The sequence below is a fragment of the Crinia signifera genome, chromosome 4, assembly GCF_055691185.1.
Source record: "Crinia signifera chromosome 4, ASM5569118v1, whole genome shotgun sequence".
Classification (NCBI taxonomy): domain Eukaryota; kingdom Metazoa; phylum Chordata; class Amphibia; order Anura; family Myobatrachidae; genus Crinia; species Crinia signifera.
This window is the reverse complement of record NC_139220.1, coordinates 101802468-101829877: the sequence shown is the minus strand read 5'-3', so window position 1 is coordinate 101829877 and position 27410 is coordinate 101802468. Positions and strand designations below refer to the sequence as shown.

Sequence of the window (27410 nt, the reverse complement as noted above, 5' to 3'; positions counted from 1 at the left end):
ACACAGTATTCAGGAATGTAGTCACACCAGAGCGCCCCAGACGCTTCGGTGCTCAATACTAATAAAGCTGGAAGTTCTACTCTATTAATATCAAATAGACTCAGAAAAAAAATATATATATTTGGTAAAAAAACCCGAATCTGTTGACATGTTGTTCTGGGTTACTAAAATGTAATGTTTTTTTCCCTTTGGAATTGCAGTGCGTCGGCACTGAGCATTTGAGGATTAGGATTGGACCTGGTGTGTATTACCTTCCTGTACTTGTCCTTCTCCTCATTCAGCTCCTTACATTTCTTATCATAGTCCTTAAACTGCTTTTTTTCATCTTCAGTCCATTCAGCTTCGGCCTTAGATAAAAACCCTGGACGCGTGACTTCCTGAAATAGGACAAATAAGATAATGAATGTAAAGTTATGAAACATCAATATTAGTAGGATGATGTTTTTTTTTTATTATATAAGAATCCAGCATAAAATACATACACAGTAGGTAGAATGTTGGTTTATTGATGGTACTAATCTAATTAAAGGGGCATACACACAATGAGATATTGCAGGGTTGCCGACTTTTATATTCTCCTCTCCGGGAGTAGCCCGGAGAGGAGACTTTCAGCAGCCATTCGGGGGGGGGGGGCTTGGGCGTGCACCGTTTTAGCTCCGCCCCCTCCTCTGAGACCCACGGATTTCAGCATTTAAATGCCAAGGTAGGGATAAGAGGGCCGCGATTGGGGGGCGCAGTGGGGGTCCCGCTGAATCCAGGAGGGTTGCCCACCTTTCCGGGGGGCCGGGAGGGGGACCCGATTTTTGGGAGACTCCCGGCCATTCCGGGAGGGTAGGCAACCCTGAGATATTGGATATGGCTGATTTTGACTACGCAATTTCCAATTGAAGTGCATGGAGAAGATTTTGACTATGAGCCCAAATCAGACCTGATGCAGGCGTGCTAAAGCCTGTTAGAGGAGGGTGTTTGACAGTAGCAGCCTGTATTCATCGCAGCTGCCAGGTAAGTCGCAGCGGCTGAAATGACTGGTGCCCAGTGTAAAAACAATAATTTGATGGTGAGTGACTTCCGAGGGGATTTGGACATATTTGCTCTGGTGTGAACGAGTGAATGTATAGCCGTACATATCCATTTGCACAGCGAGCACATTCATTCCTATATGTTTTTTTCTGCTTTGCTTATAAGGGATTGACTAACCCATAGATATATACTGCTGCTGATTAGGAAGGTAGCCAACGTAAAGCCTATTAAATATGAGATATTTTCCTGTTTACAGTCATTCGCAAGGCAGGATTTCACTGGAGCGGGAAAGAGGCTGAACTGATCGCTGGCCGTACAAATTTGCAGCCATGCAATCAGGTCGCAATCAGGCCCTATGTGCATGTGCGATTTTGACTGTGTGTGATGTGGCCTATGGCCAAATAAACTGTGTGTCACATAGTCAAAATTGGCTTGCCTGCAGTCTATTATTACTTGTAATACCGACCTTGCGGTATCGCTAGAAGGTAAAACACTGAGATTTTGCCTATTTTTTCTTACAATTTTGACTATATATTATGACATAACTAAAGGGGTTATCCCGGATATGTCATCCTTTCAATATTCAGCAAACAATGGTAAATTAAATTTACTGTTGTTTGCCTCTATACCACTCTCACCAGCTATAGCTGGTGAGAGCAGCACTGTCCCCATTGCTGGCAATGGGACCCAACAATGCCTTATTGACTCGCCAGCATAAAATACATACACATAGGTAGAATGTAGGGTTATTGATGGTACTGATCTAATTAAAGGGGCATACACTTGATGAGTTATTGGATATGGACAGATAAAAACCGAATCTGGGGTTTTGGATTGCACGTTAGTCCCTCCCTTCTGATTTCAGATCAATTAATGTTAAGGGTGTTAATACTATAGGAACAAAATCAGATCCAAGTTCCATGATTTTAGCTGTTTTGTTTTATTGTATTTTTATTTTTAAAGGAACTCCGTTCCAAAACCGACCCCAAATCATATGCAGTGCAAACCCAAAACATAATGGTGATTTGCAGACCAAACTAAAAACATTGGGGTCTGTGCATATATCTACTTTCAAGGCACTGTGCATATCTTGTAAAGCCATAGAAATAAAGGCAAATCATCATCAATTATTATCATGTAACAATAAATGCCTTATTCATGATAATGTAATTTCCCGATACTGGCAATGCCGTTGTATAAAAGGTACCAGAATTGTTCTTACCGTTCTTAATATATCTTCCTTCTTTACTTCTAGGACACCTCCCATCATGTCATTGAGCGCACGTTGTTTGGCATTATCTTCCTACAGGAAATAAGAATAATACATATATCATTCCAAGCCCCATCGCTGTGCATTTATTTTACAAATATAATTTGAATTCCTCTAATAAACCACATTTGAACGTTTACTGGTAAGTGTCATGAAAACGAATAATAATATGTGATATATGTCTACAACCATTCATGCACACGTCTTATAAACTAGAGAATGCATCACACCATGTGCCAGTAATGTCTATCCCATACTGAGCTTTCCCTGTGAGATTATAGGTAGACTTACCTGTTCGGCCAGGCGTTTCTCCTCTTCCTGTTTGGCGACCTGCTCTGCCTGTGCTTTCTGTTCAGATGTTAAATGTTTTTCCACATTTATCTTAAATTAGAGAAAAGATCCAGTTATAGATAGCAACCACAAACTGTTTCCTTAAAAAGCCAGTCTTATATATATTGTGGCCCAGACAGTGCTATATGTGTATATTTTCCTGAATGCTGAGCTGTACTCATCTATGTGGCCGCATCGCCCCGGAACACATGCTGGGTCATATAACTCATAATAATCAGCATGTACTCGTACAAGCCTTTATGCTAGGTATAAGAGATCTGCCTAAAATCAGATGGATCTCTGCAGACACACAGCTTAGTATAGCCTGCAATTCTGTCTACACGCTCTCACTATGCTGCGTCTATGTGATAATGCCCACTTGAGCTTGACACCCAGTTGTACCCAGTCACCCGCAAGTAGAGATGAGGAATAGATGTAGAAGACTTCCAATCACATGTAGATGCTTGTACTCAGCTATGGAACATGTACAGTATGGTGCTAAAATTGTAATAGCTAACTGCAGGACAGACTTGCATTGCAACCCCGCATTAGCTTCACTACATCAGACAAAAAATGACATAACTTGCAAGATCAATATATATCATATATAACAGAGCTAACACTGCTTCTGGCCTCTATGAGGGGAAGTCAAGCGTTTTGTGCACAGGGGCCACTAGATGGTGTCTTACAGAGCAATGGTGCCTTACAGAGCAATTCAAGTGTTGCTCCATTCGGCCACACACAAGCGACTGCACTGACATTATGGTCATGTTGTTCTCTCATTTTAGATGGCTGGTGAGTAGTACTGTGTATTTCCTTTGATCACCCTTCTTTAATAGATGTCTATTTATGTCAGTCCACTTAAAAAATATAGGCACCATATTAACCATAGAATAAATGCGATACTAAGGCACTTTCTGAGGTAATATTTATTTATTATTTATTAGCAGTTTTCTATATAGCGCACACATATTCCACCGCGCTTTACAGAGAACATTTGGCCATTCACATTGGTCCCTGTCCCAGTGGAGCTTACAAACTATGGGGCAGATTTAATAAGGCTGGATAAGAGATAAACTGGAGATAAAGAAGAGATAAAGTGAAAGGAAGAAAAAGCACCAACCTGTGGTTTGAAAATGACAGTTGGGAGTTGATTGGCTGGTGCTTTATCTCTCTTTTACCTTATCTCCACTTTATCTCCAATTTATCTATTCTCCAATACATGATCTGCCCCATTGTCCCCTACCACACTTGTACATATGTTTAATAAAAGAGAACTATTGTAAAGCAATAAAAATAATATATATATATATATATATATATATATATATATATATATATATATATATACAAAGCGAATTAATCCAGGTAAGTGGAAAAATAGGAGGCGGCACTCAACGTATAAAAAGGTATATTTGAATCACATCAAAACATAGTGACAAAAAATCAACCACTCAGCCTGTGCGTCAACGGTTTCGGAGCTGGCGCTCCTTCATCAGGACAGCTGATAAGTGCAAAATGACAGCATAACAAAAATCGTGCAGAAACAGTTTGTTTCTGCACGATTTTTCCACTTACCTGGATTAATTCGCTTGTATATTATACCTCGTGGAAGGCACCTCCACCATCTCCCTTATCAGTCCAAGTGCCGGTCCCCATCGCTATATATATATATATATATATATATATATATATATATATATATATATTTATATATATATATATCTATATACATACTGTAATATATGCAGTATATACCACTACAAGCTACTTTATTACATAGACTTTTCTAGTATGCCTAAGAACAACCTGAATTCTTTGTGCCTTGGATTCAATGTTGGAAGCATTCCTAGGGCATAAATTCCATGTTAGTAACACACAGCCCCAGGAACTGCAAGGATAGGGGGAGTAGGGATGCTGGCCAGCACTAACGGTATTGCCGTTAGCAACATTTTATTTTAGATTTTCTCTGCCGTAGGTTTCTCTGGGGCCCCTCTGCTTGTGGGACCCCCGGGCAGTAGCCCATCCAGCCCAGTGGATGCCAGTTCCTGTTAGAACAAAAGTGCTAAGTACACTTTGAGTGACTTTGTATGCAGCTACGATGTTTCCAAGATGCAAAATTCAATAAAGAATATGATTTGCTACACAAGGAGTGTCTGCCAAGATTCTCACATCATATGGTGTAGAAAAGCTTGATAAATAAGGACACATCTGTACCACTGGTGGAACTCATAGCCATAGTTCCTGTCACTGCTTCATCAGCTTGAACATCTATGGTAGATATTTATCGTGGGCATATAAATTCATCTACTAGCCTTACTAGCCATTCATGTTACTAACTGAAGGTGCAGGTGCATGCAGTGGTGCATGCAGTGGTCTGTACCACCCTTTAAAGACGGAACCCTGAAACAGAGGTAGCTAATGAGTGGCCTTCGCCTAATTCATACACATAGAAAACTGCAAAGGTGGATTATGTTTTTAAATCAATGCTATAAGACAATAAGTGCCTTACTGCACCCTCACATTTAGGGCGGCATTCAATGAGAATACCTGCGAGGTACAGGGAATCCTTTTTAGGATTCGCTGCACATTCGCCACGTTCCGGAGCCGGCGGGCTCCGGTATTCAACGTGTCAGGGGCTCGCTGCCCCTGACTGGCGAATATGAGCTCCTGCGGCGATTGCCGCAGGGAGCCTGAGCACAGGCTGCCCCCCGGGGGTGCCAGCAGGGGAGCGTATATTCACTATACCCGATCGTAACGATCGGGTGCAGTGAATATATGAATATGTAATGAGCGGCTCGGCTCCGGCGCCCCCTGCTGGCTGCTGTGTAAAAATTTTTTTTTTTTTTAATTAAATATATATTCATGTGCTTACAGCACATGAATAAAAATAGCATGCCCCTCCTCAGAATAAAATTCCTGATTTTTTGACACCAAATGTAAAAAACAAAACACTTTATTTTAAAAGTTCACATTCCACTTCACCATAAAAAGATAGCTATTGCTACTCGGTGAATCATGGTGAAAAAAACCTTGAAATGTATTCGCCATGTGGTCATTGAATAGGGTGATTCACCGTTTTAGTCAGAAATTCGCCAAACAGCACAAATTTGCCATAAAAACATGGCGAATCAGGCTCATTGAATACCGCCCAACACAAGCTATCTCATACCTCTGACTCTTCCACAGTTAGTGCTCTCTCTGGTTTCTCATTATCTGTAAACCTTGGTTGTAGAATTTTTTCTTGTATGTTCAGCTCAGACATGATCTCCAGAATTCTCTGGTTCCTCTCATTAACACGGGTGACTTCTTGCTCCTTCTGCCTGCAGACCACTTCGAATTCTTTGTTGAAGGCAGTTTTGACATTGTGTATAATATCCTGCAGTAAATGTAAACAGTATAAAATAGCTACATAATAACATTAAAGCTGTGTATATGACAATAATAATTCACATTGGAATGTGCATGCTTTCCAAGAATATTACAGAACCAATATAACAATGTTCTTTATTCATTACAGTAGTTCTCTAAGTAGGCACATAGATGTGCCACGCACGCTTCCATCTACACAACCTCGACAAGCCTTTACTAAGCCTAAGTGTGATTGCTCAATCACCACCCAGTTCTGCCCATTCAGCTACAAGTGCCTGAGATGTGGCTACAGCCCATGGGCCTGTTGGAGCTGTGTCCTCAGTAACAGCGTATCAGAGAAGTTATGCAAATGTAGACATTTACCCACTGCTGTTTTCTCACATCTGCTGCATGCACCGAAAGACACAACAACAGAGCACCATCGGCAACATTGTTCGGGTCATCAGGCATCTGAGCAAGGACACAAGTAAGCAGCCAAGGCCAGTGTTTCTTTTGGCCAAAAACACAATACTGGTTTCAGCACACCTCAAAAATAGGGGCCCATACGTCCTTGGTTTCTTAAATGCTTTACCTCCCTGTCCACAAATGGCAGCAGACAGTAAATCAAGCACCATCTGTTGCTGAATTGCATCCAACAACGTAGGACCAGATCTGCACATGCACAGCGAGGCTCCTGCACATGGGCAAATGAATGAATCCTGGGCCATACAATTCTAACATAGTCGTTGAGTTGAAAAAAGGACTCCATCAGCTTGGTTGCTCTTCTCTGGACTTTTTCCAGTGCCATCATGTTCTTTTTGTAATGTGGGGCCCAGAGTTGCACTCCGAATTCCAGGTGAAGTCTAACCAGTGCCTTGTACAGTGGCATAATTTTGATTTCATTCCCCTTTTTATGCAGGCTAGTATCCTGTAGGCCTTAAGGGCTGCTTCATGACACTGAGCACTGCACCCCAGTTTGATGTCAATGTGGACTCTTAGGTCCTTTTTCAATTCAGATTTACCCAATTCTACACCTTTTAGGGGAATTCTAGGGGTTTTCGAGCAGGGCTGGGCTGGGCCGGGGGACATCTGCAGCCAGGCAGTGGATGAATGTCAGCATGCTGATTAGTGGATGGCTTGATCTATCCATCAATCAGAGAGCAACATTCTCTACCTGTCTCACACAATGAATGGCTACCATCATGCTGATTGGTGGATTGCTAAAGCTTTCTACCAATCAGATCGCTGACAACTATTCACTATGTGTAAGTATATGGAGAGATGGCGTGGGACTGCAGAAAAGTAAGTTGTATATATTTTTTTAAACGTAATCATGAATGTGTGGTTAGTGCGTTGCTTTGCCCAGGGCTCATAATCTTGTTAACCCTTTGAGTGCCAGGATAAATCATTAAAATAGGTGTGAAAATTGGCAAGCAAACATTTGTATTTATCATACTGACCAGTAATGTTTACCTTATATAGGAAATATAACCCTTTTTTTTTTACACAACATTTTTTATTTGAATTTATATAACAAATGTGAGCGACACTGGCATTTTCACAGAGATGTTGGCACTCAAAGGATTAATATGTTCCTGGCCAATTCACAGCAGCGCTTGGGCCCGACTGAAAACCTGTGAGCAAAACTTGCATGCAACTATGAATCAGCCGCAGCACCATAGTCACATAAAGTGTTTCCATTGCTGACTACAGGGAAGAGAAGAATCCACATTGATACTGCAGCAGGACAATCTGTATTACCCAAGGCCCTTATGCCACTTACTTGCAACAAGATAATCTGGTTAATTTTCTCCTCCCTGCTGTGCATTTCCAACTGGCTGTACAAGTTGGAGGTATCACCGCCATACTGGTCACTCAGGCTCCCAATCAGAGATGTGGTGTCCTGGCTTTTCGCAGTCTCCTCCTCCACTTCTTCATCCTCTTCTGATCCATTTTTTGCCTGAACCTCAACAATTTCTTTTCTGACCTTAAGGGAAAAATAAACATGATGTTGGCTCCTCTTACAATTTGTTTTGCACCTGATAGATAATCCACTGTGTTCCAGCAAGATGTAACTAACAATAATATGTATGAAGTAGCTGGTTATATTTCTGTATGGTGTAGTTATTGCACATGAGTAGTAAAGAATAACTGGTGTAGGCAAGGAATTCTACTTTTAAGTTAGGATTTATCAGGTCTTGTAAAGTAGTTGACATATGAACAATGTAAACTGGGTACGGAGTTTAAAAAAAAAAAAAGGATCAATAAATATAACACAAAGCAAAAAACAAACAAAATCACACATTACTTCCCCTGAGTGTTATAATAGTTAACAAATGGTGGAATGAAACAGGTCTGGGAAAAACAGACAAGTTCAACTTAATTTATGGGAAGTAGTCTATGTTCTAATGGGAAAAACAGACTAATTCAACTTAATATATGGGAAGTAGTCTATGTTCTATGCAATGTTAAGGTGTCAGTAACTGTCATATGGTAAACAGGTACAAGAGATCGACATGGTCAAAAGGTCGACATGTAAAAAGTCAACAATGCTTAAGGTTGCCCGGTTCATATGGTCAACATAACAATGGTCGAGACATTAAAAAATGCTATTTTTTTATTATTTACCATGCATAAGATTTGCAACAGTGTTAAGCAGAGTGGTAGCAGAGCAAGGAAACTTGGCGAAAGCACCATGTTGCGAAAGGGACATGGTACAATGTAATGATGGGGACTTGGTACACTAATTTGGCCGACAAGTGCTTACATTTATAAAATCTGTATCAACTATTCTAGATGCACTACATAAAGTCATCTCTCCATAACAAACATGTAAATTCGTCATGTAGCCTTTTGCCTTACCTTCCATGTTTAATTAAGTACAACAAACAAGGTGCTTTACATTGGGACTAACTTGCAATATATTGTCTGGGTGGATATTACCGTTAAAAAAAAATGACACATTGCTGGAAAAATAAATGGAACAAAATAAAATCAGCAACTTAAACTATTAAATGGAAAATAATGCTAATTTTTATTTTACCTTGAGATCGGCAGATTCAATCTTCTTAACATTTAAAACTCTGGCAAAATCTTCCAATTCCTTAACAGTCCGCTCTTTCAAGGGATAGTTCTTTACTTCATATTCTGCATAAAAAGACTTAAATAACATAGAAATCAATATAATTCCTCAAGCTGATTAATCTTGTGACACTATAAAGACATGTAATAAACAAATGATTTTTTTAGTAGATACATCTTAGCATTTTGCGATGATTGCCTTGTCCATTTAACAAAACTATTAACTTTATATTTTATTATTGGATTGCAAAAGCATAAACTATATTTACCATAATAGAGCGTCCTTTAACAGCCATTGAATCCCAGCATTCTTTTTTAATGATTTCACGTAGATATTGTTTAGACACATTTTCCAGTTCAATTTCTCTTCGTACCTATCAGGAAACACCAAATATTTGGGCTAAGATTTCATGTGCAAGTGCACCAAATACATACCTCACAACTTTTTGTCCCCCTGGTTCGGGACAGGCGTGGCACAGGAAAAGGGGCATAGCCGCGCGGGATGACGCGACCTACGGCCGCACCCCATTTTTTGCGCACAGGGTCTATTCTCTTCAGGCTGGGGAGGACTCCCAACTGCCACCCCCAACGCGGGACAATGGTAGCCCCGGGCGGGATGCAGGAACGTCCCCAAATACCGGGACTTTCCCGCGGTAAACGGGACAGTTGGGAGGTATACAAATATAGCACATGTCTTAAGACTACAGTAATGGTCACATTTTAATTTGCCATTTTATATGCTAACTCACTCTCTCCACTTCCTGCTCACTTTCCGTCTGTAGTCTTTCCTGCTCCTCTGTGTCCAAGTTAAATTCCTGCTGGTCCAACTTTTCAATGTCAGGTAATGATTCATTCTCTCGCATCATAGCTTGTATCTAAAAGGACACACAGTATGAGCACCGAAATCTACACCTCATACACAGAGCCTGAAAGATATTTCATACAAGTTGAGTTTCCCTGTTATCCAAATTATTCCAAAAACCATAGTTTCCTGAATGTACTTTTTTTGCTAAAAAGCACTACTGGGGACATCTGTAACTGGTACTACTGGGCACATGATTTGTAACTGGCACTAAATATGTGCAAGGAACTGATTGCTTAGCATTATAATTCAATGCCTGAAATAGTACCCAAACTTTGTTTTATGTTTTAAAACCTAATATCATGCACAAATCAAATATATTGTGTATATTTCATGTGCTTATGTGTTTATACAACATAAATGCATTTTGTGTTGACACATGGGTCCAATCCTCAAGATACCACATTGAATTACAAAAATATCTGACATACAAAATAATCTGCAATCCAAAGTGCTTCTGGTCCCGAGAATTTCGGATAAGGGATACTCAACCTGTACAAGATTTTTAATAATTGTGTGCATGAAACACATGGGGGTATCCAATTAGCCCCAAAAATGTTGCACCAGTGGAAAACAGGGTTTTCTTGCAATTTGTTTTGTCTGATCTATCCAATTGTTACTTCTGAAACCCCCAGGTTTTCTATCTTTCTCTGGAAGGGCTGTTCCATTGCACAAAATGAGCTAATGTCATCCAAAGATGAAGTTAACCCATGCGCAGTGGTGTAACTATAAATTTTGCTCCCCCTTGCCAAAACAGACAAGCTGAAGCAGGAGAGAGGAAGAGAGACCAGCAGACACTGCTGCTTCCCTTGGCTCCAACGCATCCCAGGCCACCCTAGAACGCCCATCCGCCCGCCCATCCTGTACACAGTAGCCAATAGCCGGCTCTGTGTACAGTCAAATGAATCAGTGGGGGATTTGTCGTCTCTGCCATGGCCGCACCTGTGCTGCGACTGACTCGCCTCCGGTGCTCAGCCAGTGGGCAGTGGCAGGTAGCAGCATGTCAGTGCGTCGAGCGAGTGCCATTGCCCACACAAACCCTCCTGCCACTTGCTTCCTCAAGCGGCTGCTGGGGTTGCTTTACAGTAGTTACGCCACTGCCCATGCGTGAGAAATAGAAAACTATTAACCCCTTCCTGACAGAGCCAGTTTTTGCGTTCCTGACAGAGCCCTTTTTTTCAAATCTGACATGTCTCACTTAAGTGGGGATAACTTTTTTTTGCTTTTACTTATCCCAGTGATTTTGAGATTGTTTTTTCGTGACACATTGTACTTCAAATTAGTGGTAAATTTAGGTCGATACAGTCTGTGTTTTTTTGTGAAAAATACCAAAATGTCGTAAAAAAATGGAAAATTTAGCAATTTGCAAAATGTTAAATTTTCTGCTTGTGAGACAAATAATCATACCACTCAAAATAGTTAATAACTAACATAGACCATGGGTGAAATGTAATAGGATGAGAGATTCAGAAAGTGAGAGATTTGGTAAGAAATCTCCAGTTTTTTTAAAGTGGCAATCATTGACACAGCAAAACCAGTGTGATTTTGCTGTGTCAATGATTGCCACTTTAAAAAAACTGGAGATTTCTTACCAAATCTCTCACTTTCTGTATCTCTCATCCTATTACATTTCACCCCATATGTCTACTTTATGTTTCCATCATTATTTCAACTTCCTTATAATTTTTTTGGACACTAGGAGGCTTACAATATGAATAGCAAATTCTCAAATTTTCAAGAAAATTTCAAACACTGATTTTTTTAGGGACCAGTTCAGTTCTGATGTGACTTTGAGGGACTTGTATGTGAGACACCCCCATAAATGATACCATTTCAAAAACTGCACCCCTCACAGTATTCAAAACAGCATTTTGGAAGTTTGTTAACCCTTTAGGTGTTTCACAGGAATTAAAACAAAGTGTAGGTGAAATTTCAAAATTTCATTTTTTTTGCAGATTTGCAATTTTAATACATTTTTCTAAGGAACACAGTACATTTTACTAGAGAAATGTGACTAAAAATTGATTCCCCCAATTCTTTTGTTTTCATAAATATCCTATATGTGGCCCTAGTGTGCACGTTGACCAAACCACAGGCTTCATAATAGAAGGAGCACCTACTTGATTTTGGAGCCTCCTTTTTATGAGATTATTTTTTAGGCACCATGTAGGTTTCTAGGCACCATAAGATGCTAAAATTTAGGAACCCCCCCACAAGTGACCCCATTTTGCAAACTACACCCCTCAGGGAATTCATCTAGGGGTATAGTGTACATTTCAAACCCCCAGGGGTTTCACCAATTTTGATACAACTGGGCAGTGAAAATGAAAAATTACATTTTTTTACACAAAAATGCAGTTCTGGCTCAAAATTTTTAATTTTCAGAAGGTATGAAGGAGACAAAGCACCCCAAAATCTGTGCCCCAATTTCTCCCGAGTACAGCAATGCCTCACATGTGACCAAAAAATACCATTTGGGTGCATGGCAGGACTCAGAAGGGAAGGAGTGATTTTTAGATTTTGCAGCTCAGATTCTGGTGGAATTTTGGTGGGTGCTATGTCGCATTAGCAAGACCCCCCAAGCACCAATACAGTGGAACCCCCCCACAAGTGACCCCATTTTGCAAACTACACCCCTCAGGGAATTCATCTAGGGGTATAGTGTACATTTCAAACCCCCAGGGGTTTCACCAATTTTGATACAAGTGGGCAGTGAAAATGAAAAATTACATTTTTTTACACAAAAATGCAGTTCTGGCTAAAAATTTTTCATTTTCAGAAGGTATGAAGGAGAAAAAGCACCCCAAAATCTGTGCCCCAATTTCTCCCGAGTACGCCAATGCCTCACATGTGACCAAAAAATACCAGTTGGGTGCATGGCAGGACTCAGAAGGGAAGGAGTGATTTTTGGATTTTGCAGCACAGATTTTGGTGGAATGAATGGTGGGTGCTATGTTGCACCAATACAGTGGAACCCCCCCACAAGTCACCCCATTTTGCAAAGTACACCCCTCAGGGAATTCATCTAGGGGTATAGTGTACATTTCAAACCCCCAGGGGTTTCACCAATTTTGATACAAGTGGGCAGTGAAAATGAAAAATTACATTTTTTTACACAAAAATGCAGTTCTGGCTCCAAATTTTTCATTTTCAGAAGGTATGAAGGAGAAAAAGCACCCCAAAATATGTGCCCCAATTTCTCCCGAGTACGGCAATGCCTCACATGTGACCAAAAAATACCAGTTGGGTGCATGGCAGGACTCAGAAGGGAAGGAGTGATTTTTGGATTTTGCAGCTCAGATTCTGGTGGAATTTTGGTGGGTGCTATGTCGCATTAGCAAGACCCCCCAAGCACCAATACAGTGGAACCCCCCCACAAGTGACCCCATTTTGCAAACTACACCCCTCTGGGAATTCATCTAGGGGTATAGTGTACATTTCAAACCCCCAGGGGTTTCACCAATTTTGATACAAGTGGGCAGTGAAAATGAAAAATTACATTTTTTTACACAAAAATGCAGTTCTGGCTCAAAATTTTTCATTTTCAGAAGGTATGAAGGAGAAAAAGCACCCCAAAATCTGTGCCCCAATTTCTCCCGAGTACGGCAATGCCTCACATGTGACCAAAAAATACCAGTTGGGTGCATGGCAGGACTCAGAAGGGAAGGAGTGATTTTTGGATTTTGCAGCTCAGATTCTGGTGGAATTTTGGTGGGTGCTATGTCGCATTAGCAAGACCCCCCAAGCACCAATACAGTGGAACCCCCCCACAAGTGACCCCATTTTGCAAACTACACCCCTCAGGGAATTCATCTAGGGGTATAGTGTACATTTCAAACCCCCAGGGGTTTCACCAATTTTGATACAAGTGGGCAGTGAAAATGAAAAATTACATTTTTTTACACAAAAATGCAGTTCTGGCTCAAAATTTTTCATTTTCAGAAGGTATGAAGGAGAAAAAGCACCCCAAAATCTGTGCCCCAATTTCTCCCGAGTACGGCAATGCCTCACATGTGACCAAAAAATACCAGTTGGGTGCATGGCAGGACTCAGAAGGGAAGGAGTGATTTTTGGATTTTGCAGCACAGATTTTGGTGGAATGAATGGTGGGTGCTATGTTGCACCAATACAGTGGAACCCCCCCACAAGTCACCCCATTTTGCAAAGTACACCCCTCAGGGAATTCATCTAGGGGTATAGTGTACATTTCAAACCCCCAGGGGTTTCACCAATTTTGATACAAGTGGGCAGTGAAAATGAAAAATTAAATTTTTTTACACAAAAATGCAGTTCTGGCTCAAAATTTTTCATTTTCAAAAGGTATGAAGGAGAAAAAGCACCCCAAAATATGTGCCCCAATTTCTCCCGAGTACGGCAATGCCTCACATGTGACCAAAAAATACCAGTTGGGTGCATGGCAGGACTCAGAAGGGAAGAAGTGATTTTTGGATTTTGCAGCTCAGATTCTGGTGGAATTTTGGTGGGTGCTATGTCGCATTAGCAAGACCCCCCAAGCACCAATACAGTGGAACCCCCCCACAAGTGACCCCATTTTGCAAACTACACCCCTCAGGGAATTCATCTAGGGGTATAGTGTACATTTCAAACCCCCAGGGGTTTCACCAATTTTGATATAAATGGGCAGTGAAAATGAAAAATTACATTTTTTTACACAAAAATGCAGTTCTGGCTCAAAATTTTTCATTTTCAGAAGGTATGAAGGAGAAAAAGCACCCCAAAATCTGTGCCCCAATTTCTCCCGAGTACGGCAATGCCTCACATGTGACCAAAAAATACCAGTTGGGTGCATGGCAGGACTCAGAAGGGAAGGAGTGATTTTTGGATTTTGCAGCACAGATTTTGGTGGAATGAATGGTGGGTGCTATGTTGCACTAATACAGTGGAACCCCCCCACAAGTCACCCCATTTTGCAAAGTACACCCCTCAGGGAATTCATCTAGGGGTATAGTGTACATTTCAAACCCCCAGGGGTTTCACCAATTTTGATACAAGTGGGCAGTGAAAATGAAAAATTACATTTTTTTACACAAAAATGCAGTTCTGGCTCAAAATTTTTCATTTTCAGAAGGAATGAAGGAGACAAAGCACCCCAAAATCTGTGCCCCAATTTCTCCCGAGTACGGCAATGCCTCATGTGTGACCAAAAAGTGGCAGGACTCAGAAGGGAAGGAGTGATATTTGGATTTTGCAGCACAAATTCTGGTGGAATGATGGTGGGTGCTATGTCGCATTAGCAAGACCCCCAAAGCACCAATACAGTGGAACCCCCCCACAAGTGACCCCATTTTGCAAACTACACCCCTCAGGGAATTCATCTAGGGGTATAGTGTACATTTCAAACCCCCAGGGGTTTCACCAATTTTGATACAAGTGGGCAGTGAAAATGAAAAATTACATTTTTTTACACAAAAATGCAGTTCTGGCTCAAAATTTTTCATTTTCAGAAGGAATGAAGGAGACAAAGCACCCCAAAATCTGTGCCCCAATTTCTCCCGAGTACGGCAATGCCTCATGTGTGACCAAAAAGTGGCAGGACTCAGAAGGGAAGGAGTGATATTTGGATTTTGCAGCACAAATTCTGGTGGAATGATGGTGGGTGCTATGTCGCATTAGCAAGACCCCCAAAGCACCAATACAGTGGAACTTCCCACAAGTGACCCCATTTTGCAAACTACACCCCTCAGGGAATTCATCTAGGGGTATAGTGTACATTTCAAACCTCCAGGGGTTTCACCAATTTTGATACAAGTGGGCAGTGAAAATGAAAAATTACATTTTTTTACACAAAAATGCAGTTCTGGCTCAAAATTTTTCATTTTCAGAAGGTATGAAGGAGAAAAAGCACCCCAAAATCTGTGCCCCAATTTCTCCCGAGTACGGCAATGCCTCACATGTGACCAAAAAATACCAGTTGGGTGCATGGCAGGACTCAGAAGGGAAGGAGTGATTTTTGGATTTTGCAGCTCAGATTCTGGTGGAATGAATGGTGGGTGCTATGTGGCATTAGCAAGACCCCCGAAGCACGGTGAAATTATGAACCTAATAATCCATAGATGTGTGGTATATTTTAAAACACTCCTTTATACATAGGCCGGGTTTGTCGGGGCAAGTGTCACACTGGAAAATAGTTTGCTTTCTTATTACCTTTTTATAGCAAACTTTGCACCTTTTTTGTGTCCTGCCCTTTTTTCCAGTGGAGGGGATTTCATCAGGAAAATGCTGCCCTGGTACAATACGGGGGCCAGTACTAGAAGTACTGGGGCCCTCTGCCTGCTGGTTCCCAAATATTAGGCCCTTTATGATTTCCTCTTGAAAGTGCATAAATGTCCCCCTCTGGCCGGTAGAACGGAATAGCACGTAAGCGTTATACAGTGCCATCTGGATGATATACACGGCCAGCTTCTTGTACCAGATTTTTGTTTTCCGCAGGGCACTGTACGGCTTCAGTACCTGATCTGAAAGATCCACTCCGCCCATGTACCTATTGTAATCCAGGATACAATTAGGTTTTGAGGTGTGGGTACTGGTACCTCGTACAGGGACGGAGGTGGTACTGTCTCCATGAATTGTTGTCAGTATAAGGACATCCCTCTTGTCCTTATATTTGACCAACAACATATTTTCGGTGCATATTCCCCTGCTTTCACCCCTTCTCATTATTTGGGCAATGTGCGTTTTTGGGAGGCCTCTTTGGTTCTTGCGCACAGTACCGCAAGCTGCTGTACCTCTTGAACCAAGGGCCTTAAACAGGGGGATGCTAGTGTAAAAGTTATCCACATAGAGGTGATAACCTTTATCCAGGAAGGGGTGCACTAAATCCCAGACAATTTTTCCACTAACACCTACGAGGGAGGGGGGGCATTCTGGCGGTTCAATTCTTGAATCCTTCCCTTCATATACCCTAAACCTGTGAGTGTACCCTGAGGTGCTTTCACACAGCTTATACATTTTTATGCCATACCTTGTCCTCTTACTGGGAAGGTACTGGCGGAATTTAACCCTTCCTTTAAAATGTATAAGGGACTCGTCTATGCAAATGAATTTATCTGGGATGTACATGTCTTCAAATTTGGCACTGAAATGATCAATGACCGGCCTGACTTTGAATAGCCGGTCAAAGGTGGGATCATCTCTGGGTGGGCACTGTGCATTATCGTTGTAATGCAAAAATTTAAGGATCGTCTCAAATCGAGCCCGGGGCATAGCCATACGGTAAAATGGGGTGCTGTACAGAACATCTGTACTCCAATATTGCCTAATTTCTGGCTTTTTTACTATGCCCATATGAAACACCAGACCCCAAAACGTCATCATCTCTACTGCATCTACAGGGGTCCACCTAGCAAATGATGACGTGGGGTTTTGAGCAATAAACTGCTGGGCATATAAATTAGTTTGGTCCACCATTAAATTTATAAAATCATCAGAGAAAAATAATTTGAAAAAGTCAATTTCTCTGAGACCTGTGGAATCAAATTGGATTCCTGGCATGGCCAAAAACTCAGGAACCTGGGGCTCAAAATTGTCTGGTGGTGGGGTCCATACGAGATCAATTATTGGGGGGGGGGGGGGTCTCAGCTGCTCTACGGGGGCGTCTTTGAGGGGGTCCCTCATCACCAGAGGAGGAAGAGGTGCTTAAGACGAAGCCTTCAAATTCCCCGCTTGCATCACTGGCTGTGTCAGAGTCAGAGGCAAGCATGGCATATGCCTCCTCCGCTGAATACATTCTTCTGGATGACTGGGATGACATTTGGGATGACATTTGGGATGCCATTTTTATTTTTGTGTTACTGGTAGTGAAATGTTTCAACACGTGTATAGTGTAGGGGGGGGTACAAACTTTATTTCAACCCGGGGGGTATGTAGTGTGTAGTGTGTATGTAGTGCAGAAAAAAAAAATACTTTATACAAAAAAAAAAAAAATTGAAGGGGTTAAAAAAAAAAAAATTGAAGGGGTTAAAAAAAAAAAAATTGAAGGGGTTAAAAAAAAAAAAAAAGGTCCTGCGCCAAAAATTGAGCACAGATGTTGGCCAGTAACGTCCGTCACTGAACAGCGCTCAAAGGCAACAGGAATTTGATCAAAAAAAAAAAAAAAATAGATCAACCCTGTGCCGAAAAAGCTGATCAGTGATGTACGTCACTGATCAGCGCACAGTGGCCACAGGACACCCACAAAATCACAGTGTGTGTAAAAAAAAAATTAAAAAAAGACCCCACAGCACCCACAAAAAAAAAAAAGGTGATCAGTGATGCGACACTGATTACCAGTGAGGGGCAGCAGGTGCACAACCTTTGGTGCAACTGACAGTGCAACTGGCAGCAACTGACAGGTATATATATAAAAAAAAAAAACCTCTGCACCCCCAAAAAGTTGCTGATCACCTCAGATATAGTGATCAGCACAAAAGGCGGGGGCAGCAGACACAAAATTTAGCACTCTCTATCACTCTCTGTCACTATCTCTCTCTATCTCTCTATCTCTCACTATCTATCACTCTATGACACTGCAGCAGCAGCAGTGACAGGTATATATATATATATAAAAAAAAAACTGCGCCCCCAAAAAGTTGCTGATCAGTTAATTTATACTGATCAGCACAAAAGGGGGGGCAGCAGTCAGTTATATAAAAAATATATAGCACAATCTGTCACTATCTCTATCTCTCTCTCTCTATCTCTCTATCTATAACTATCACACTGCAGCAGCACAAAATATAGCACTCTCTGTCACTAGGCCTCTCTATCTCTCTCTATCTCTCTCTCTCTATCTCTCTCTATCTCTCTCTATCTCTCTCTCTCTATGTCTCTATCTATAACTATATCACACTGCAGCAGCACAAAATATAGCACTCTCTGACACTATCTCTCTCTATCTCTCTCTATCTAACGCTATTACACTGCAGCAGCACAAGTTCACAACACAGGAAGTCACAAGTAACAGGATCCAGGAAGCATCCAGCACACTACAAGCAGTGATGAAGCAGTGATCAGGCAAGGTATTTGCAAGGATCAGGTAAGTATTTGGCAAGGTTCAGGTCAGTATACTGCGGCAGCTAGGCACGGTGACCGCACTGCACGCAATTCCAGACCGGAATGGCGTCTGCAGTGCAGTCACCGTTAGTTTAAATCCCCCTCCTTGGCTGTGATTGGTCCGTCGGTCCGACGAACCAATCACGGCCTTTGGGGGCGGGCGGGGTGAGGTGGGGTGACACCAGTGTCACCCTTACACCCCGCGGTGATTGGTACTGTACTTTACAGCACCAATCACCTCCGATCCCGTGTCACCGGCGAACGTTATTCGCCGGTGACACAGGAAAACGCTGTGAATGGCTGTTCACACTGAACAGCCAATCACAGCGATCGCCGACGGGGGGGCGGCATCGCAGCCCCCCCTGGGCATGCACGGACATGTCTGCTGTCAGGGACAGCAGACATGTTGAAACTGTCACCGCGTCTATAGACGCGGTGACAGTTACAAGCCATGACGTACATTTACGCCATGTGTCGGGAAGTACTTCCCGACCATGATGTAAATGTACGTCAATTGTCGGGAAGGGGTTAAGGATGGCTGATGTGAGAGTTAGTGCACAGTAGACATCTTCTTATTTTTAGATTGGTACATACCAGCAATACTTAAAGCAGCACTTAACATGCAGAAACAACTATTTCCATATATTTTACAGGCTGGATTGACTAATAAAGATTGCACATGTAGATCTAATGAACAATGTCATTTATCACAATCCAAACTCCATCTGATATGGACTCTATAGTACAGGGATAGTATACGGCATTACACCTTTATATATAACAATCTCCCTCTTGTTCATTCCTTCCAATTATAAATCGTCTCAGATTTCCTTACTTTATCCCGGAGCTCCTTTATGCCTTTTCTCAGAGTTTTCTTTTGGTCAAAATATTTCTGTGTTTCTTCTTTTCTAACCTTTTCATGATAAACATATAAGATGAACAGCGAATATCATTACATGAACTATGCAGCGGTTAGATGGCTTATTTTAAACCTTCATTTATTTCATTTGATAGAGTAAATTACTTACATACTAGTATATAAGGTATTTTGGCTACTGAGCCTTCTAATGTAGGTTACAAAGGAGTGTTTGTTTGCTCACATACACTCTAGACCAGGGCTGGGCAACACCGGCCCTCCAGATGTTGATGAACTACACATCCCAGCATGCCTTGCATCAGTTTCAGCATGGCCACATAGCAAAACTAATGCAAAGCATCCTGGGATGTGTAGTTCATTAACATCTGGAGGGCCGGTGTTGCCCAGCCCTGCTCTAGACCCAGCCATGCGATTATCGGTGAACCGCCTATGCGCACAGTAGGCAGTGCGCATGCGTGAGCCATCCAACCGCAGGCAGCATGCGAAGGCTAGCCTTCGCTTGCTGCTCGCAGGGTGATTGACACCCTCTGGGCATCCCCAGAAAACCCAGGCATTCCCCAGCTGTTGGGAGGGAGGGCCGCTGACATCACTAAGTACTGCAAGCAGGGGGAAAATCATGGTAAAAGATTCCCCCCCTGTGTACATGGCTGCATTGGCATTCACAAGCGTGCACAGGGGTGGGGTAGTTCAGGGGGAGTGCATTTTTCAGGCAGCGTTTACCTGTTCGCTAGGCTCCGAACACTGGCATTCCAGCGTGCAGGTCTGAATCGGGCCCAAAGTGCCCGTCAATCAGCTCATGACTGCCATTTGACAGACTGTGTTGAAAAATTATAGTTAGGCTAATTGGCTGGTACTTTATCTCTCTCCTAGAGGTTCTAGGATTGCAAAAATCAATAGAATATTACAAAGATCAACTGTGAAATATGTACCAATAGGTCATGTGATCAAATGTTTGCTACTTTCACAAGGTAAATCAACATTTGGCATTACCAATATAAGTAGGGTTGCATATATAGCATGCTATAGACACTTTATCACAGCAGGCTGTTACCATAGTCAGATTAAGGGGGGGAAACAGGGGGTACTCTGTCACTGGCCCTCCAGTCTAAGCACAGTGACATCACTAGCTTCCCTGTTCCAGTGTATAAGTAGTACAGAGGCTGATGATAATCTTACATGTGACAAGATAGATGATACAGTAGATTTTATTTCTCTATATGTATTTTAATGTTTTTTTGTGTTGTCTTTGTTCCACTGCAAGGAAACTTTATAAAAATAGTTGTCTCTCAATTAGGTGGAGCAGTAAACAGTACCCGGGCATTATTAAACTATTAGTAATATACTATTCAGTAATATGCTTCAGTGGTTTATATGTAATATACACAATCCATACATCCCAATGTGACCCATCCAGGAAGGATACAATCCTCACTCTATATGAACTTCCTTATTAATTCATGATTACCTGTGTTGAAATTCCCTTATTATTAATTAAGTAGTTCAACACAGGTGGCAACAATAATATTAAGGGGGTATGCAATCTGCTGCCGCTATTTCCGACGTGGGAAATAGCGGCAGCTCCCTATTCAATGCTGTCATTAGCGACAGCATTGATGCGGGATCACGGCAGAATGGGCCCAACTTCAGAAGCTGTCGGGCCCGTTCTGCCGATAACGGCCGTGGATTGTCCCACCTGCCGATGGGCGCAAAGGGTGCGTGGCCGCGAAACGGCCGTGGATTGTCGATCTGCGGCCCGGATAACGACAATCCACGGCCTTTATTGGCAGAACGGGCCCGACAGCTTCTGAAGTCGGGCCCGTTCTGCCGTGATCCCGCATCAATGCTGTCGCTAATGACAGCATTGAATAGGGAGCTGCATTGAATCCCGTCTGTCGTTTTGCGGTCGTTCTGACCGCAAACGGGCCCGGATCACGGCTGTCGGCGGGGATCGACAGCCGTGATCCCAGATTGAATATCCCCCAAAGAGAGAAGTCCAGAAACAGAGCATTTTTTTCCTTCTGGAATGGGTCATGTTTAGGGTATGCCCTTCCCCCGGGCTCCCTTGTGTTATGTGCCCCGGGCCCCTTCAAACCGTAATCTGGCCCTGGCTGTTACATAGACTGACTGCTGTTACATTTTGTTTAATAGCAACATGGTATGTTTAAGTTGAAATCATTTCTAAACTGTCATACTGTACATACCTCATCCAATTTCTGATCGAGCCAAGTGGGATCTCCATTCACAGCTGATAAGAGGCTGCTTTCTTGTTCAGTGACTTCCACACTTAGCTGCTTTTCCTGAATGAAGAAAATATAAAACATTTTTAGAGCTATCTTACAGGATATATTACATTGGGTGAGATAAGGAATTAAGGCAAAACATTCAAACATTTTGGGTGCCATTTAATGAAAAAAGTGTTGTTGTTTTTTCGATTTTTAGGCAAAAAAATTGCCAAAAATGCATGTTTTTTCCGAATTTGAATATTTAAGGAGATGTGAAAAACGGCAAAAACTGTGGATTTTTCCGCAAAAACTCACATTTTGAAGGTGTGAATTTTAGTACCGCCGGAACTCGCATCCAGATGTTTTCGCATTGAAAAGTATACAAATCGCATATTTAATGAGATGGGAAAATGTTACTAAAGATCTCCACACATGCAGACCAGGTTCTGACAGGCGAGTTTTCCAGAACCATGCACAGATCATTGAGATCTGTGCATGGTCCTGTCTTAAAAAATGTGTAAAAGTTAATTTCGTTAAAAAGAATGGCGTGGGGTCCCCCCTCCTCAGCATAACCAGCCCCGGGCTCATTGAGCCGGACCTGGTTCCAAAAATACGGGGGGGGGGGCAAAAAATTTGGGGGTCCCCCGTATTTTGAAATCAGCATTGGGCTCCAACAGCCCGCGGTGTCATGCCACAGCTAGGGGACACTTTTTACATAAGATCTTCACCTGTCCAGCTAGTTTATGTAATTCTTCATTAAGGCCATGGATATGTATAGAGTAATAACCCTTTATGACCCCTTCTCCACACATAAATAGCCATGTACACATATGGAGGACATGTATTTAGGAATAGACCTCTTTATCTGGAACAGGCATCGCATCGGCATCAGGTGTCCACAATGGCATCTTCAGCAAAGCCTCATTTTCACTGAATATTGCATCCTGAAGAGAAATGCTGAGGGTCCTTCCATACTCATAAGCTGCCTTCAATGCATTATTCCCAGGAGGTCTGCGAACACAACAGAACATTGTACAGGTTGAGTTTCCCACATCCAAAATTCCAACATATGCAATATTCCAAAATCCAGAATGTTTTGAGCACCACTGAGACAGTGATACTTTTTCTTTCTGATTATTCAATGTACAAAAACTTGGTTTAATGCACACAATTCTAACAAATATTGTATAATATTACCCTCAGGCTATGTGTATAAGGTGTATATGAAATATAAATCCATTCCATGACTAGACTTGGGTCCCATCCCTAAGGTATCTCATTATAGTATGCACATATTTCAAAATACAGAAAAATCTTATTTCCAAAATACTACTGGTCCCAAGCATTTTGAATATGGAGGGCTCAACCTGCATAACATTACACTGCAAACTTCAATGAATTACATGAATTGCTTTATCGTTCATTGCATTGTTCTGATGTGTAGCGCAGATACAATGGGGGAAATTTACTAAAGGAAATTTGTAAAAAAAATAGGTGTATTTGTATCCAGAAATACACTTATTTTTGACTTTTACTATCCCGAAAATACAGCAATTCGTATTGAAGTGCTATCAATACGAATACGAATTGCCGTATTTTCGGGATAGTAAATGTCAAAAATAAGTGTATTTCTGGATACAAATACACCTATTTTTTACAAATTTCCTTTAGTAAATTTCCCCCTATATGTCAACCCATCAGCCGCGGTATCATCAGGGGTATACACCGCTCTCTCTAGTGTGTACCAGGTTTAGTGATCTCTGTATTAAAAATGAACAGCTACTTTGCTGAACTCACCTCCAACCCAGACACACCAGTACTCCATCTCCCATCCCTGTGGTAACCAATGTCTGTCCATCTGAAGAAAATGCTGTTGAGCAGATGCCACCAGTGTGATAGGAATGGCAACATATTTGAGCAAAGCTTTCCTGGGATTAGAAGACAGGGTGTATTTTATAAAATAGAATGGATAAATGCTGGATTATTGTCAAATGTTGGATTAATAGGCACATTTTATAAATGTCATAGCAGGAAAGCAAGCACATCAAGGTGCACTAGGTGCTTTAGTATGTGATGTGCTTAGATGCACAGCTAAGTGTTTGGCTCTCACTAAATTATTCTACAATGATGGCATGTGTGGGTTCCTACCAGTAACAGCCACTGGGAGGGGTTACGCAAGAACACAGGGTTCTCAGAAGGTCAATGATGGGCGTCCGATGTATGCACCATAGTACACAAGTGGCAGATCTATATATACTTACCAAGTTCAATGAATCTCGAAGATACAAAGTCCCATCTTTTGCAGCCACAGCCAGCCACCTGTGATGCGGAGACAAGCACAGAGATCCAGGCCCAAGGTCACTTCCACGAACCTCCTTTTCTACATGGAGAACTTTAACATGATCACTGGAGACTTCCTATAGAGAAATCAGACAATCACATCACAAGAAGCATAACGTCTGTATTTGCTAGTGTGCCTAAACTAATGGTTCATATAACAAAGTTCTGAAACCCAGAGTAACCAATCACATAATCATCTACTGGTAGTTAGATTATTGAAAGGAAATGTTTTATAGTGTTCCGCAAGAGGATGATATAGTGCATGCACACTGAACAATATCGTTCAGTGACCTCACCGGGACCCTGCAGAACATGCAGGTCATTGGCTACAAAAGCCAAAATTGACCTGCATGTTCAGGTGACGGGGTAATTAACGATGTGCGGAAGCATGCATCGTTATGGATATTGAGTATACACATGGGTAGTGTATGGGGCTTTACTCACATACATTGGGCTACATGCCCTGTTTTCAAGTTTAACTGAAAACTTTTTGCATCTCAATATACAGTTGACAAATCCATTTAGTACCACCATAAAGAAAGTGGCAGATAATATCTAACATCAACATGTATTAAAATAAGCAAAAATAAGAATAGCCAGCACGAGGGGTATACGTGAGATGAACATTTATATTGTTAACAAGCAAAGCACCAAAATTGATCCACTTGTCATACATTAACAGGTTATACCAATACAGTAACAGAAAATGACATAAGACTAATGTTTTGAACACACAGGCAATCATTGTAAAGGCCCATACACATTAGAAGATTTTCATTTCAAAAGACTTTCCAAAAATCTTTGATAGATATATATTTCCCCAAAGTAGTGTGTACACACTGAGCCATTTTCCCAAAGAGCAAGAGATTTTCACGAGGTGAAAGACTTTGCTGAAAATCTTTCATATAAAAGGCTATTTACATAGTGGGCTGGGTTTGAATTCCAAGGGTGGGAGCAGCGGCCATTTTATTCAGTGCATTTCTGTTCTTGGTGCCTGATTGAAAACTGATCGGGCTGCATATATTCAGAGCCCAGAGATCAGGTACACGCTGCCCCACCCGGAAAAATCCATTCACCTGTGCCAACAATGTATACTCTATTGCCATAATAAAATAAGGGTTACCACCTTTGGTTTTAAAGACTCCCTTACAGAGGACCGCTCCATGACCACCCACTGCCCGCCTCTTGATTGGCCTTATAATGTTTTTTTTTCCAATCTTTGCTAAAAATCTATTCTTGATTTTGCACAACGTAATGCCACTTACACATTATGCCACACATCGTAATACCCATTACATATTATGCCACACACTGCGATGGCCATAATGCATTATGCTATACACCATGATGCCCACTATGTCACATACCATAATGCCCATTACACATAATGGCACACACTGATGCCCATTAAATAGTATGCAACACACCATGATGCCCATTATCACACACCATAATGGCTATTACATATTATGCCACATTAGTGCCGCTTACCTACATGTTAATTGCTTGAGGTAATGTATACATTGTTAGCCTGCGCTGTCAATGTATACATTGCCGCCATAAAAATAATACATTGGTGGGCAGTGGTGCCAGTAATATATACATTGCTGGCATGTGCCAGCAATGTATATATTACTGGCTTATAAAAATGCATTGGTGGACAGTGGTGCCAGTAATATATACACTGTATATATAACTTGCTTATAAATAACATTGGTGCCCAGTGGTGCCAGCAGGGCCGGCGCCACCACTAGGCAGGTTTAGGCATTTGCCTAGGGCGCCGGCCACTGGAGGGCGGTAGTGAGCCGCAAGAGTAGCAGCTGCAGCAGCAGCAGCAAGAAAGTTCCCGCGGAGGAGAGCAAAAGGAAGAAAGCTGGTCCCTGCCAAGCATTCGGTGACGGTGAGTGCCCCTTGCGCCGGAGCCCGACCTCTCCCCCCGTGCTAGAGCCCAACCTCCCCCCTGCACCAGAGCCAGACCTCCCCCTGTGCTGGAGCCCGCCGATATTAAATTCGCTCCCCCATCCCTGGCTGGTCATCAGCTTCCAGCAGAGATCTTCGGCAGTGGGCGGCAGCCTCCCCCCCCTGCCGGTCAGCCGAAATCCGCAAGCCCCCCCCCCCCCGTGCTGGGCTGTATGTGCACAGTGCCTCTGCCAGGAGGCTCTGTGTATGGGAGAGCTGGAGCACACAGCCGCTGGCAGGGGACTCGGACGGAGCGCAGTACAGCGGTGCCCGGGAGAGCAAGGGGTGTCTGTGCCTCTGCTCTGCCTGCGCACGGGGGCACAGCAGCAGCGGTGACAATGTGGCTTGGCCGGGCTGGCTGCTGACCAGTGCTTCGGCCACGTATTGTAGTCCCCGCTGCAGCCTGCCTGCCCACCCGTGTACAGCTAGAAGTTGCCTGTCCACCCCCTCCCCCCATGCTCCTGTCCTAGCACCAGCGGCGCTGAGGAGCTGGCACGAAGCATTGCGGAATGCGGCCATGCCAGCAGCGTTCGCATAATTGCATTGCCAGCCAGCCACATCCTGAGCCAGTAGCAGCAGGGAGCAGTGAACCCCCACACCAACGGTAGGATGCACTGTGGGGGAATGGTATGCCTAGCAGTGGCTGCCTGGGGGTAGGAGAATGTGTATATATGTTTGACAGAGGCTGTGTATGTTTTTATTTATATATATATATATATATATATATATATATATCTCCTATATATTTGGCTACATCTGTCACTCAAAGTGGGTGTCTGTGTCTATAACGCTCTGTTCCTGGACTTTCCTCTTAATGTGTGATTGCCTTCATCTGTGCTGAACACCTTTCTGAGAAATTAACCTGTTTAAAACAGGTGATGGCAATCATACATTAAGGGGAAGTCTAGAAACAGAGCATTGTGTCCCTCCTGGAGAGGGTCATGTTGGGAGGTATGTGACAGAGAACCAGCCCAGTGAGCCCACAGACAGTGCCAGACACCCACTGCCTTCCCATGTTGCCCAGCACTGCTACTCCACAGCCATCAG

General features: G+C 42.4%; 1 protein-coding gene across 2 annotated transcripts in view; it reads right to left on the bottom strand.

Moving 5' to 3' along the window:
* Positions 1-27410, bottom strand: part of CFAP43 (cilia and flagella associated protein 43) — a 73115-nt gene that overhangs the window by 16940 nt on the left and 28765 nt on the right. The window contains exons 15-27 of one of the 2 annotated variants that reach the window (XM_083182057.1): positions 24326-24481; positions 23862-23992; positions 22922-23075; positions 22044-22139; positions 19801-19878; positions 9802-9927; positions 9322-9426; positions 9015-9131; positions 7755-7958; positions 5793-5999; positions 2582-2671; positions 2243-2323; positions 252-377 (exon numbers count right to left, since the gene is read on the bottom strand). In XM_083182057.1, coding sequence (XP_083038183.1) covers positions 252-377; positions 2243-2323; positions 2582-2671; positions 5793-5999; positions 7755-7958; positions 9015-9131; positions 9322-9426; positions 9802-9927; positions 19801-19878; positions 22044-22139; positions 22922-23075; positions 23862-23992; positions 24326-24481 — 1671 coding nt within the window. The remainder of the gene's footprint in view (positions 1-251; positions 378-2242; positions 2324-2581; positions 2672-5792; positions 6000-7754; positions 7959-9014; positions 9132-9321; positions 9427-9801; positions 9928-19800; positions 19879-22043; positions 22140-22921; positions 23076-23861; positions 23993-24325; positions 24482-27410) is intronic. The other variant, XM_083182059.1, reaches the window with a different exon arrangement.